Here is a 15835-nt window from a genome sequence, read left to right on the forward strand (position 1 = left end):
TTTTGCACCGGTAAACAGTTTGTCTTAGTATTTAAACAATACTCAAAGTCTTCAAAAGAGAATGTCATCATCATTATCACCATCATGATCATCATCCACAAGTGTAAACTTGTGGGTTGGTTTGGGGGTGGGGGGATAGGGGATGGTGTGGGGTAGGGGCTGCTTAGTGCTTAAAGTCATCGTTCAGATTGCAAAATGCCAACCAGATTTGACTTCAGGAATATAAAAAAAAATTATAAATAAATAAATATACATGTATTTGGGCCCCCAACTGTTTTCTTCCTGTATTTTTTTTTTAGCTTTTTTTTTCGCAAATTGTAGACATTTTATTGAAATTCAAACGAGTTATTTTAGAAAATGCTTTGCTGTTCTTTGTTTCAATTAGTGTATATAAATATAAACCCTTCATCAATATAACCTGTAATAAAGTAAGGGTTCTTTGGAGTTGTGGGCAGTTGTGTTTAGTATTCTCCAATTTGGGATGAGAGAAAATGAAAACAATAAGAAATTTTCAAAAATCCAAAAATTGGGCAGATTTGCATCTCTGATAGTCTTGGGTCTTGATCATCTCCTAAAGTCTGAGCAAAGAAACAGTAAATGGTAAATAATGGTAAATAAGGAGATGAAGGATCATTTTGGTTTATCAGTAGTGAAGGGACTAGATAACTGATTTGGCTTTCACATATCTGACTTACATTTAGGGGTTAAGGGTTAAGGGATGAGGAACAGGAGAAAAAGGAGAAGAAGAACCTGTATCACAGATGCAGTTGTCATTTCTTTTTTGTTTTGTATATATATATTTTTAATGCTTTCATTTCATTGTAATTCTGTTTCCTTATCCACAAATGTTCATTATTTGATCATTTCTGTTCTCTTCATTTTCATTCGGTTTGTCTGTATTAATATTGCACCATCTTTAAACTTCTCTGAAGCTCAGCTTTCCATTTACTTTAATCTATAAATTATTCAATTTTAGGCTTTCTGGAAGTTTGAGGTTTGTCATTGTTTTTTTTACATGGATGTGTATATGGATGTGTGTGTTTATGTATGTATATATGTGAGTGTGAATGTATGTCCTTTTCATTTTTTTTTTAATTATTCATTTAGGAAGATAATACTTTTTGATGAAATATTTTCAGATAATTCATATGGAAGCATCTGGAACCCTCTGAATAGTATTATAAGGAAATATGTAGAAATTTCTCAAAAAAAAAAAAAAAAAAGAGAGAGAGAGAAAGAAAGAGAGATAAAATTTTCCTTGTCATCCCCAGAATAAAATGTTCATTCATTAACTTCTTAATAATCAAGCTTCATCAGTAGTTCTCAGTCAAACCTGTTTTTACTTGATACTTCTTGTTTTCCATCATTTTTTAGGCTGGTTGGTTGATGGTAGTTTACAATATAGTTTCCCTTTTTAGCCAGTTGGAATTTCCAAGTTTTCCTCTTAAATTAAAGAACTCAAACCACATGAATGTTATGTGTTTATATAGGTTTTTTTCTCATTCTTATCTAGAAGCCAATCATTTCACCAACCTGAAATTAATAAAAGAAGAATTTAATACAGACGAAAACAAGTCACATTCTAAAGATGTTTTGGACAGGAACACCTGTCCACAATCAAAGAATTTAACTCCCTCCTTTATTCTTCTATATTTTGTTCTAGGATACCTTACTTCATAGTATATGGGACATTTAATCATGGCAAAGTCATTAGTTAAATTATCATTATCTTATTTCCTTGTAGTAAAGTACATGACACAGATGACTTTAATCTGTTTGGCTGATAAACAAGTTCCATCCTGACTTTAGAAAATTAGTTGGCACTAGGATAATAATCTATATGTGCAAAGTTGATTGTTCCAACAATATTTAAAAGCCTAAATTTTGTGGAAGATCATGCCAAACATGTGGACAAAGAAGAAAGACATTTCTTTTCTTTGTTTGGAGATGCCTGTCACATATAACACTAACTGTTTTATAAAACAGATGCAAAATCAATATCCCCCTGTATGAAAGACTAACATGTTTCAGGCAAGTTTATCATCATTAATCTGGAACCTATTCCTGTTGATGAATGGGGGTAAAGAAGAATTAGAAGTTCTGCCTGGAAGCACATGAAAATGTCATGAAAAGATTTCAGCACTGGAGTCAAGAGCAGACAAACACAGTAGTAACTATCCATCCAGAAATACACTATTCCTCAGAAATATTCTAACCTGTTATGTTATATCTACCCAGTACTACTTTATCCACCTAGAAATGTGTTAGCCACCAAAACATTAGACTCTTGCATGTCAAATAGTAACAAGCCTCCCCCTCAATGCAGGTTATGGTTTATATACCACTTTATACATAGTATGTATAACATTATATAGATTATTATCTATATGCTAAACAAATTATTGTCTTATATAACTATATATAAATTATTCCCTAAACAACAGTGTATGGATGCTGAATAAGCAGTAATATATAAGGTAATTTCTTGTAAAATAGCTAAGGACAAACATACTAACCTTTACAAATTGACTTTAATATTGTATCCTTGTGGCCACTCAACTTCTTGAAATAAGGCACAATGAAGAGGTGATCTTCAGCTGGTTTACTAGCAATCTTTGAAAAGTCTGTTTCACTTTTACCTTCTACAACAACATAAACCTCAATTTTTTGATTCTTCAGAATAGCAGCTTCTTTGATCATTTCTGATGTTAAAGGAGTGGTGGAACTGACAAACAACAGCAAAGTCTTTTGAGAGTCTTTATTAGCATTGTTAATTGCTGCTTTCATTGTTTTTCCGAAGATCTCGATGAATGCCTCGCTGATATTTTCTTTTTTGTTTGAAAACTCACTAAAGATTAGTTGGGTCTGAATCTTATTAGCATTGGTGTTCTTGATTTCTAATTTCAGTAATTTATAAAATTTAAAAATACTCGAATTATATAAGCTCTGAAGACTGTTACGTTCAACACCCAGGTAAAGGTTCACTGGTCGTCGTGCTTCACAAACTGAAAGTAAAAGAAAGAACAAAAGAAAATAATTACTATTTGAATAATAATGGTGTTAGAGGTGATCCACCTCATAATTGGTCTATATAACACAATGAATATTATTTTCTATATAACACTATATATATATATATATATATATATATATATATATATATAATATTATGATCTCTATTATATTATATGCATTATTGTCTATATAATAATTTTATACATTGTATATATACCTTTTATACATTGTCTCAATGACACAATATAAGTTATTTTCTGTGTAACATTATATATACATTATTATAAATATGGCATTATGTACACTATTGTCTATACAACCCTATACTATAATTGTATATATAACAACTTTATACATTATATATAACACTTTATTGTCTGTCTAACGCTGTATACATCACTGTCTATACTCCACTATGTAGGTTATTGTCTGTGTTACATTATATATATATTACTTTCCATCCATGTATCTATATTAATTATTATCTGTATAGTTTTAAAAATGTATTGTGCAATACATACAATCTATAAAGATTGCTCAATATACAGTATTCTATTGTATCTATGTAACTTGCTGTGTAGGCTGTTAGCATACTTTAAAAATCCATTATAATATAGATTTTCAAATGTCAGAAATGGTGACTACTTACTTGGTTTTGGTACAGTATATCCAGGAAAGACTTGCACTGTTAAAAGAGAGAAACAGAAAAGAAAACATTAATATTTTTATTTATTAAAGAAATTTTTCACTTCATGATAATTCATGGTTTGAAATGTTTACTCTGTTTTTTTGTGATAAAAACCAGTTACTAACTGGTCAACAATAATATAATAAAATTAATTGTTTCCAACATAGTTACAATAACAATAATGTTGAGGGAAGGGTGTTAGTCAATATCATTGACACTTTTACATACATATATACATAAATACTCACACATATATGCATGCACACACACACACACACACACACACACACACACACACACACACACACACACACACACACACACAAATGATGGGCTCTTTTTAGATTCTCTCTACCAAATCCACTCACAAGGCTCTAGTTAGCCCAGGGTTGTAGCAGAAGACACTCACTCATGTTGCCATGCAGTGGGATTTAACCCCAAACCAAGTGGTTGGGGAGTGAACTTCTTAACCACACAGATACACTTGTGCCTATTCTAATCATAATTATAAAGACAGATTATTAGCAAATACAGGTGGAAGTCAATTAAGTTGAGTGATATGGGGACAAGAAGAATCCGAAACAGGAGGGTAATGAAGATATCAAAGCTGTATTTTGCAAAAGTCCAAATTATGAAGACTTACTGTTGCAATGTTCCATGTTCAACAATTTCTTCACTGAAGAATCGATTTTACTATGATCCTTAGCCTCAAAGACAAAATCTGTAACTGGTGATGAAACCATAGCCTTGTACTCATCAAATCTTATTCTACTGGCACGAAGTCGCAAGATGTATAAATATATTCCTCGTTTCTTTATCTTATGGGCACGTTTCAAATCAGTTTTACTCACGGAGTCATCAGCTGAGAAATAAAAGGCCACATGAGCTACATGGCGACGCAATTTATGAGAGATTTTCCATAAATGCCTCAGAGCATGGATTTCATGTCTTTTATGAGATGTTATTGTATTGTCATATTCACGGTTTTCTGTAAAAAGAAGAAAAGATGAGAAATTACTAGGTTCTTATAATACTGTAAGTAACATATTTATAGTGGAAGAGGAATAACTGAGATATTTGATTATTCAATCTTAATTCTAACCCAAAAGTTTGAAAGACAAAATCAGTCCTGGTGGATTTGAACCCAGAACTACACGACCGAATACGTCATTGCATTTTATCTGGTGTTTTACTAATTCTGCCATCCATTTCCATTCTGGTGGGATGTGAGAATATTTTCAATGAAAATAAGAATTTTGCAATTTGGAATATTACTGGAGCTTGTTGACTCAGTAAGGTGTTGAAATACCAGCCCTTAGACCATGAGTTCAAATTCATTGCAGGTATTTTGCTGTGTTTCTAACCCAAAACCTTTATTCTATAGAGACTTACTTCTGAAAGTCAGGAAATAGTATGTAACTTGTAGGAAATTTTACTTCTGATCAGCTGATACACTAGACCAGAGTTTGGCTTCAGTTTGGCACCATAATCTGCTAGCAGGCTACGGAGATTCAATGTATTTGCAAGCCATTAAACAATTGAAGACTTCTAGATAGTCTTTTGTGTTATGGTTTGCTTAATCTTTGCTTCCATAAGAATCACCAGTGAACAAAGGCTTTGCTGGTGTGTCAGGAGAAGGGGTGAACTAAGGATGTGATGGTGAGTATGGTGCGGTGAAGAAAGGATGTGATTTCATATGTATATAAGGTATTAAATTACAGAATATCTTGCCACATAAATCCATACTTTCCACCACCCAGCCCACTGTGTCCAGTACTAATAATATACTTACTGTGAAGTTTACGTATGGTGTTTGCGAGTTCCTCAGTGTACATGGTCCCAATTTTGCCGTTTTTCTTGAATTTTACAATTGTGTGAACTCGATTTTCAGAAACAGCAAAGATTGAAATCCGGTTGTATTTCCTATCGTTTGTCTTGAAATTGCGGAACAGTCTAACCATGTGCTCTGCTCGTTGGAGTTGAACATTAAATTCCTCCTTGGTCAAATACTTTGAAAGATCCAAATATATCATCACATCACTCGCTTTCCCTCCTGGACAAGCTGAAAGACAAACAAAAGGGATTTCGTACAGAAACAAAAAAAAAAAGCTCGAAATGTCACTTCTATCCAGTCTTAATTTGGGAACTGATAATCAAAAAAAAAAGGAAAACATTAACAAATTCTACTAAGAATTTCCACTTTTTAATAACAAATGTAAATAAACCCAATCTGTTTCTTAAACCAGGGACATATTCATACGGCACAGAATGTTTTCACCTCAATAGACGTTATTGATTGGTTGAAATTGCCGAAATTGAAGAAAGAAAACAACAAATATGTTACAAACTATAGAATTTTCTCAATAAAGCCAAGAGAAAAAGATGTTTTATAAACACATTCTACCAGTATACGAAGTTTAAAAGTGTTTAGTTACGTGGAAATTATTTTAAAAAACTGCCGTTCAAACCGAAAAGATCATATTTCCGTTGTATAAAGCACAGGAATACCAAAAATAAATGAAAAAAATAAAATTCCTCTTTTCCTTTCCATCGACTAAAAGGAACTTCAAATTTGAACTCCGCCAATCTGTGAACCCGTAAACAATATGAGCTCTAAATTAGATTGAGAGTTATCTCCCCTGACCTACAACATCTGTATCGTCAATATCTCGGATCTGGTCTTGATAAAGAGTTGACGTTGTTCCTTTGTTCCTATTCAAGTCATTAAAACCGTATTAAGCCTAAAAATTCTAATGGCGAATAATAACTAACACAACAAAAATAGACAGCAATACCACACAAACATCCGTGGATACACACTGTGACACGAGTATCCCGTGTCCAAGACAAAGCACATGAACACTAATTACAAAGATATATATACACGCATACAATACTGGAATGGATATGGAGAACAAAAGTCTTCAACTCACCAGAATTTCCTGGGTTATTGTTCACGTAACTGTCATTTTCTAAGTCCTTGACATTCTTGTAAGGAACTGAAATGAAAGAATATTATTTAGTACAGCCTGTGTATATACCTTAGTGTATGTGTGTGTGTGTGTGTGTGGATGCTTCGTTGATAGAAGATGTAGGCTAAACACATAGAGTCCGAGTTATAGTTTTAATGATCCACATGAGAGAAAAGGAAATGGAAGCTGTGATATTCATGCCTTTGAAAAATCTGAAGTGAAATTCTTTGAACAACAATTCAAAAGTTTGCTTCTAGTTTGAAATCTCCAAAGAACTTCCCTCGGTCTTATTTAATTGATTCTAGCAGACAGACAAACAGCTATTATACACAAATTCTAGTATTTATATCTATTTGATTTCACTTATTAATCATTCATTAAAATTTATGTCGAAAGGATTGAGTGAGTGCAATGAGGAAGAAGTTTTATTTAAAGAGTGATATAAAACATGAAGACTTAATAATTAGTGTCTGGACTGTATCCTTGCTCTATATTCATAACCAAAGTTCAGGACTCACGACAGCGTATAGGTGAAAAAGCAACACGGTAAATATTGATTTCAGATTCTTGCTCATGACCAGCAATTTTAAGGAAGCGGGTAAGTCGATTACATTGACCTCAGAGCTCAGAATGAAAGACAAAGTCGACCCCGGCGGAATTTGAAGTTAGAACTAAAGACGGACGAAATGCCGCTAATTATTTTGCCCGGCGTTGCTAACGATTCTACCAGCTCGCCGGCTTGCAACACAGTAAATATTGAGGTACCTTTAGTTAGTTTGTAACCCCGAGCGTGGTGGATTCTGTTAGCCTGGTTTAACCTAAAATCACGATATGAAGAGGACACTAGACTCCGCTTAACTAGTTTTCCTTAAATGTACTGCATGGACAAAGAGAAGGATGGATCAACTGGCAGACAGACAGAAAACTCTGCCGGGCTGACTTTAAATACTAAACAAAATGAGTTGAGAGAAATAACTGAAAGTGGTCAGAAGCATGTACTTGAACAAGATAGCCAAATACAGGTATATCAAATAATCTGCACGAAGACAGTTTTCAACAACATTTCTATTGGTTTATGATCCACCCAGTCGAAATATGTACCATGCGGAGGCAAAGTGCATCACTACAATCAACATAAACTCTATAAAAATATGTGTAAACGTTACGTGAGTTTGCGTTATTGAGTTCGAACCCCACTGGGTTTACTAAAACTTGAAGAGTAGTGAATTCTATTAGGCTGGCCTTGCCCTAGATATATAAAGAGGTGATGATACTTATGTTCATCCATACGAACATGCTTTTCGTCAAGGGCACAGCTACAGTTTATGCGTACTGGGCATAATAATAGAGTAGCTATCTGTTAAATTCTTTAATGCAAACCTGATGTCTTGTAGTTGTTGTTGCTGCTGTTGTTACTACTGACTCACCAGAGAAAGTCACTTCTATTAAAAACATCTGTAACTGGCAGCAGACAGAAGTAACCAGAGTGATGGAGTTTATTATTACAGCTGTGCACTACTACAACTCCTCATCACACACACAAATACATATCACCATCACCATCACTACGAAAGCAGTAACAATAGTCTAGCAATTATCTAACTCCAAGTGGGGCAAGATGGAAGGACTTAAGCTTCCTTACGAAACAATTGATAATAGTTTATATATATTTATATATAACGTGAGGAGCGAAGGAGTCACTTTACGCAGTGCTTTTGAAACTGGTGGATGGGAGGGAAGGAGGAAGGTATCTTCAAATTTATGGCTTGGGTAAAATGTTTGCAACAGATCTAACTCTGCTGAAGGTACCCAAGATGCAAGGTGGTGATAGTTTTATGCCGGGCAGCGGGCTAAGTCTACCACCCAAGTAAGCTGCAGCAAGATTTGAACGTTGAAAAGTAAAGCTGACCTGAACGGGATTCGAACACAGAACGATTCACAGTCTTGTAGTATTGTAATGAAATAATTTTTTAAATAATAAAACAAACGGCTTCTTATTGATTTCTTATATGGACGCATATTTGTAGAGGTGATTATAATCAATTAGGCTTACCCCAGCAGATTACTGGTACTTATTTTATTCATTTCAGAGAGAGATGAAAGACGAGGTAAATCGAAACGGCTGTACACTCAGAACGTAAAAAAGTCGACGCCCAAATACCGTAAGATCTTCATTCATGTCGCACTCTACTCGTTCCAGCCATTATATCGCTTTCAGAATCAGTAATATTTTGTTTCAAATTTTGACATAAGGCCAGCAATTTTGGGGTATGAGGTAAGTTGATTATATCGACTCCAGTATTCGAGTGATACTTATTTTATCGAACCCCAAAGGGATGCAAAGTCGACCTCGGCGGTATTTGAATTTTGAACGTGAGGACGGACGAAATGCCGCGAAGCATTCTTGCCCGGCGTCGTAACGATTTTGGTGGCTCGCCGCCTTAGTATCGGTATTGCGGCGATGTTCTGCAATGTTTAGACAACTGACAAACTAAAAGGTCTTTGTGGCTTTTAGTTTCGTTTTGCAGCATTGTCTTTTGGAGTATCAGTTTTATATATTTGGTGTTTGCTTTGTTATTCTTGACATAGTGAAGGCGCGTGGCTTAGTGGTTAGGGCATTTGATTGTAAGGTCATGAGTTCAATTCCCGTAGAACAGAGAATCTCAACCGGGGTCCAAATGGCCCTTGGCGTGGGGAGGCCATATTAAATATGTAATCGACTAGTCCCCTCTCCCATATAAGATTTAGTTGTTAAAAATTATGTGCAAACAATCAGCTTTGCTTCTATGATACACAAAATATTTTAATACATTTTATATAATTCTTAATATTTAATTATAAAAATCGAATAAAACATGACTCAAAGGGGGTCCACGGGCAAAGAACGGTTGAGATCCGCTGGATGAGATTTATGCTATATGGTTTTGTCAGGTGCTAAAGAAAGCATCATTATCATTATCATTATCATCATTATTATTAGGTGGCGAGCTGACAGAATAGTTAGCACGCCGGGCGAAATGCTTAGCGGCATTTCGTCCGTCCTTACGTTCTGAGTTCAAATTCTGCCGAGGTCGACTTTGCCTTTCATTCTTTTAGGGTCAATAAATTAAGTAGCAGTAAGGCACTTGGGTCGATGTAATCGATTAGTCCCCTCCCCCTAAATTTCAGGCCTTGTGCCCTTAGTAGAAAGGATTATTAGGCGGCAAGCTGGCAGAATCGTTAGCACGTTCGACGAAATGCTTAACGGTATTTCGTCTGCCGCTACGTTCTGAGTTCAAATTCCGCCGAGGTCGACTTATCCTTTCATCCTTTCGGGGTCGATTAAATAAGTACCAGTTACGCACTGTGGTCGATATAATCGACTTAATCCGTTTGTCTGTCCTTGTTTGTCCCCTCTATGTTTAGCTCCTTGTGGGTAGTAAATAAATAGGTATTTCGTCTGCCACTTCGATCTGAGTTCAAATTCCACCGAGATTGACTTTTCCTTTCATTTTTTCGGGGTCAATGAATTAAATACCAGTGAAACACTGTGGTCGATGTAATCGACTAGTCTCCTCTCCCCAAAATTCAGGCCTAGTGCTTTTAGTAGAAAGGATTATTATTAACTGGCAATTTGCCAAACCAAACTGGATATAAAAGAAATTAACAAAAAGAAAGACAGAAGAAATTCAGTTTCATTTCTCCAAGCCACCAACTGCATGTATGTATGTTAATGTGTGTTAAAATATTGTATCGTTCTGATCCTGCAAATAAGTAGAATATTATCTTGTTGAGTGCTGAGAAGTAAGATTTAAGGTCTCTCTCTGCTGATTCTAAAAATATTGTAGCAACTAGAATCATCAACATCACTCCTCTGTGCACTCTACAGGCAAACAGAAAGATTAGCTCTTGGTAGAGCTTGCTGTTTTAATAAACCTAGCTGTGGTTCACAGTTAAGCTGAAAAAGCCACTGGTATTAGATAAGTATTGGTCTTTTTAACTCTTTTGATACCAATCCACCAGAGACTATTCCTTGATTGTATGATATAACGTTTTTGTTCTAAAGTGATTTAAATTTAAAACTTCCATCAAAATTGCAAACACTAACTTAATAATAAAAATTTATTTTATTAAATTCTTCATTATTTTCAAAATTAATTGAAACAAAGGCAATGTATTTCAAATTAAATATGGTAATAAAAGGGTTCATTCTTTTGACACCAGTCCGCCTGAGACCGAGCTTGGTTCTACGATGCAACATTTCCATTTTAAAATGATTTAAATTAAAACCTTCTATCAAAAAATTTGTGAATTCATATTCATACAAAAGTGCTCACTGAAACAGCCACAAACATTTGGGAAAACGGAAATATGCAATTAGATCGTTTTTGATATTTTCATTGGTTATATATTTCATCAATTTGAATGGAAGAGAAGCGAAGATGGCTCCTGCAAGAATTGAACTCAGAAAGTATGGACATTAAATTCCGACCAGCACTCAACGGAGCTTGCTACGCACATGTCCCTTTAGTCTCTAGCTCCCTTTCTCTACATTACTCTCTCTCTCTCTCTCTCTCTCTCTCTCTCTCTCTCTCTCTCTCTCTCTCTCTCTCTCTCTCTCATATATATATCATACACGTGTGTGTACGTCTGCTTATGTATACAGTATGTGTAAAAGAAACAATGCTGTTAAATGTAAATTAAAGAGTGTATCCCAGATGCAAAAATGAACTCAAACTAAAAAAAAAAAATTATCTTACCTGATGCGGAGAAGCTGCTCTGGAACATCTACACAAGAAAAAGAAAGAAAGGATTAGAAGAAGAAACAAACTGCCAAATATGTAAATTTGATTTAGTAAATAACAAGGTTGGAATATCAAGAATTCATTCAACTGACTGGTAAATATTCGCTCACCAGTACAACCCCTAGCTCACATATGTGCTGTTTTATCACTCGGCCTCTACTTCTACTGCTACTACAACAGCCTCTACTTCTATGAACTAGCTAACTGGATAATCCTGACATAACTATTCTTCTTCCTCGCATACATCTTGCAGTGTCGCACTTTACAGAGTTTAGATTAAATGCGTTGCCCAATTCATCCAGCCATGATCTAGGGTCACTTTTCTTAAGTTCGATTCTCGTGTATGCATTGACTAACAGATGTTGAAAAAGGGAAATGGCCTGCATGCCTAGCAGCCACTGACCTTACTGCATTCACTAAACTATCAACAACAACAACAACAAAAATACTATTTAGTAATCTATTAGCTGGATATGATGATGGTCTTTCACAGTTAACTTCCTCAGTTGTATTCAGATAACATCGCTGGCAACTTTCCTAGATATTGTCGAATAACTTCCCCTGGTCATCTTGCACAGTGCCCTATAGATGTCCATCCAGTCATTCATACACACACACACACACACACACACACACACACACACACACACACACACACACACATACATGCGCATGTGTGTTGTATGTGTTACAGATAAGTGAACCAAATTTCGCTCAGAACATTGTTTACAGCCTTCATAAGAAGCATGATCCATCAATAGGCAATGAGTGCCATACAGCTTTCAGAACAGAGAACTGAGGTGGTCGGGAACATACTAAATGGAAATCGAAATTCCAGTTCACAAGATATAGATCCATGATTATTTCTAATTCAATGTATTCATTCGAAGTAATAAGTTCAGCAACATAGAATGGGCTTGTTGTGGCATGCATTTCTCAAAGGCTTTGACGTACCTAAATGAAGCGAACTGACTGCAAGCATGAATCGAAACCTAGCCGATAGCTCAATATGCCGATATCATTACTTCTTGCTGAGGCTGCGAATTGGCAGAGTCGTGAGAGCATCGAATAGAAGCCGCTGCGGTATTTGTTCGAAATTTTTTTGCGCTGTAAGTCCAAATCCTACTGAGTTTAACATTACCTGTAATACCTTTCTATACAAAAAGTAGCAACCCTGGTGAACTAGTGAAATTGTTAAAAGGCACGGGCAAGTTACGTTATGGCATCCGGTCTTACTCGTTGCGTTCCAGGAGGAATGTCTGCGATGACACTGGTACCAAGCTGTATTGACCAACATCAGCAGTCTTTTCCTTGGATAAACATCACTATCGTGGAAGAGTGAAGCTTGCATGCCTGGACACCTGCTCGTCTTCGTAAAAACATCACGCGCAGAGCTGAACATACATGTGCAGAGACATCATGATCAAATTTGACCGACGAAGGACCCAGCTTAGATGCTTAAATTCATGTTGTTGTTGTCTAGCCTCCGATGAGCACTAATATTATAGAGCTGATGAATTGCATTCCACCCATGACCAGTCCTGTTTTTCGGGCATGTGATTTTTCCATTTTGAAAACAAATGGATGTAATCTGATGGAGATTTGGCTATATATTTTAGCTAATCAAACATCACGTAGAGGCTTCTCCTGTCAAACATAATGACGGTCCGCCGGTTACGACGGCAATGGTTCCAGCTGATCCGATCAACGGAACAGCCTGCACGTGAAATTAAACACGCAAGTGGCTGACCACTCCACAGACATGCGCACCCACGACGTAATTCTCTGGGAGGTTCAGCGCGACACAGAATGTGACATGGCTGGCCCTTTGAATTTACAGGTACAACCCACTTTTGCCAGCTGAGTGAACTGGAGCGACGTGAAGTAAAGTGTCTACCTGGAACCGAACAGACGACCTTACGATCATAAGCCAAATACTCTAACCACTAAGCCACGCGTCTTCTCTTGTCAAACATAGGAGAGAGATGACCAAAGCTTTTAGACATACTGGAGATTAAAATATGTGATGGCACGCAATACTAGTTTCCATAACGGGTCTTTCATTTTGATGACTGACCGACCACGACCGACTATGGACCATAAAATTGAAAACTGAAGACGGATAGAATCTGAATTCTTAACTAATTAAAATACTGGAATTGGTTCCAGTCGATTAATATACACGTTTGTATACGTGTATCACAATCAGAAATCGATAACTTTTGAAAACATTCACAGAATATAACACAGCTGTCATAACAATGTCGTAAGAATGTCATAATGCCGCATTGTAAAACAACAATGCAGCATTGTGTGTGTGTGTGTGTGTGTGTGTGTGTGTGTGTGTGTGTGTGTGTGTGTGTGTGTGTGTGTGTGAGTGTGTGTGTGTACGCGTATGTAAGCTGTTGGCTCTACAACTAAGCGTTTGCTGAGTGCTGATTAATAATAATAATAATAATAATAATAATAATAATAATAATAATAATAATAATAATAATAATTTCAAAATTTGGCAATAGGCCAGCAATTTCAGGATTTGGGTGTGTCGATTACATCGACCCCAGTGCTCAGCTGTTACTTTATTATTATAGTTGCTAAAAGGATGAAGGGCAAACTCGACCCTGGGCGGAATTTGAATTCAGAACATGAAGACGGATGATATGTTGTTAATCATCTTATCCGGCATAATAACGATTCTGCTGCCGGCTCACCGGTTTTTGATTTAGGTAGAAGGCCAACCATTCTGAAGGGAAAAGGTTTAGTAACATATCATCGACTGCAGTACGCGACTGATACTTTATTTTATCGACCCCCCAACCTCAGTGGGATGATGGAGAAAGTTGCCTTCGAGATCAATGCAATATGTGGTAAAGCCGGATTGGAAAAGGTGTGATGCGAAGTTATGATATTCAGTCTATTCTCAAACATATAAACAACATAAGCGAAGCGATAGCATCGGCTGAGGATCGAAATCCCTTCTCTCAATTCTCCTGAAGAGGCTTTAAGCCATACGGCACTCATCTTAATTATAGGCATAGAATAGATGGCTACTCACAAACACACACATTCACACACACACAGGGTGGTGTAAAAAAAATTGAGATTATGTGATGTTCATGCAGGTTCCATGTTTTTTTTTTTTGCCACCCAGTGATCTACCTAGACGTTAAAGCCGTGAAGAATGCCTCTTCATTAGGATTTTGATGTCATTGCTGCCGTTGTTCCCGCATCTGCTGATGCTATTTTTGCTGTTGTTGTTGTTGTTGTTTGTAATGATGGTGTTGTTATTTAGCATTGCCGCGTTTCTTTGAATTTTGAGTCTCTAGATTCGTTTGCGACCAAATCCAGAATTGTAACTTTTCCCGCTCTCAGACTTCTTGTAAAAACGGTCGTTAGGGCTCGAGGAAGTCTGTGCGTGTATGTGTGTGCGTATGAATGTATATATATATATGCATGTATGTATGTATATATATGTATGTATGTATGTTTGTATATACATATGTATGTGTATGTTTATATGTATGTGCGTATGTGTGCGCACGTGTGTATGTCAATGTATGATTGTGTGTGCTATTACTGAATTGATTGTAAATGATCATACATATATAATTGCATAATAGTATCAATGGATATACACAAACCACACATACACACATGCTCACACACACACACTAATACGTACAGGTTAAACATTATATACGCTAGCATATGTTCACACACTCATACACACTCATTCATAATGAAGTGCATAGACACATAAAACCGAAAGCGTGAAAAAAAAAATTAATGTGACAACAACTAAGAAGAAAATGATAAAATAAGGAAAGGTGAAAGACTTACCAAAGTTGAGAATAAAAGAGTAACAAGAAACCGTTGAATATACATGATTATGCTATTATTGATAATTATAGCTGACGCCGTGGATTGTAGAGAAGATAAAGTAATAAGGATTCACGAAGTTCTTTCGTCAAAACTTTGGTTGACTCGTCTGGATGCTCAATGAATGTAAATTTTTATAAATATGTGAAGATATTCGTATATATCGGCTTCTTCTGAGCAAGTAATGGTAGTTGTGACTTGGTATATTTTTCTGTGTTTGTTGAAATAATATTGTTATGCTGCGCAACGTCTGTTAATGTATCGTGTTTCTATTAACTGTGCTGCTCTGGTTCATAGAAGAAGGTTTATATAAAGCGATCACTGAGTTGAAGAAGTGACTTATGATGTCGATGAGCTGTGAGCTTGTATTTATATATGTTATGGAACTGTAAAGAAATAAATATAAATACATGCGCGAACACCCGCTACCACGTTACGTTGGGGGCGTTTACAGAGTGAGAGAGAGTGGGGGACGACACGAAAAAGCGAAAAGAGGA

General features: G+C 36.0%; 1 protein-coding gene across 1 annotated transcript; it reads right to left on the reverse strand.

Annotated features, from left to right (window-relative positions):
* Positions 1–286: 286 nt before the first annotated feature.
* LOC115218013 lies at positions 287–15711 on the reverse strand. The gene is made up of 8 exons (XM_029787759.2): positions 15300–15711; positions 11415–11442; positions 6637–6702; positions 5496–5765; positions 4347–4691; positions 3665–3700; positions 2517–3005; positions 287–1533 (listed from the first exon to the last, which is right to left on the reverse strand). Exons 1-8 carry the CDS (start codon positions 15342–15344, stop codon positions 1526–1528), a joined length of 1287 nt encoding a protein of 428 aa, XP_029643619.1. The 5' UTR covers positions 15345–15711; the 3' UTR covers positions 287–1525.
* Between the last annotated feature and the right edge of the window lie 124 nt (positions 15712–15835).

The sequence above is a fragment of the Octopus sinensis genome, linkage group LG12 (assembly GCF_006345805.1).
Source record: "Octopus sinensis linkage group LG12, ASM634580v1, whole genome shotgun sequence".
NCBI lineage: Eukaryota > Metazoa > Mollusca > Cephalopoda > Octopoda > Octopodidae > Octopus > Octopus sinensis.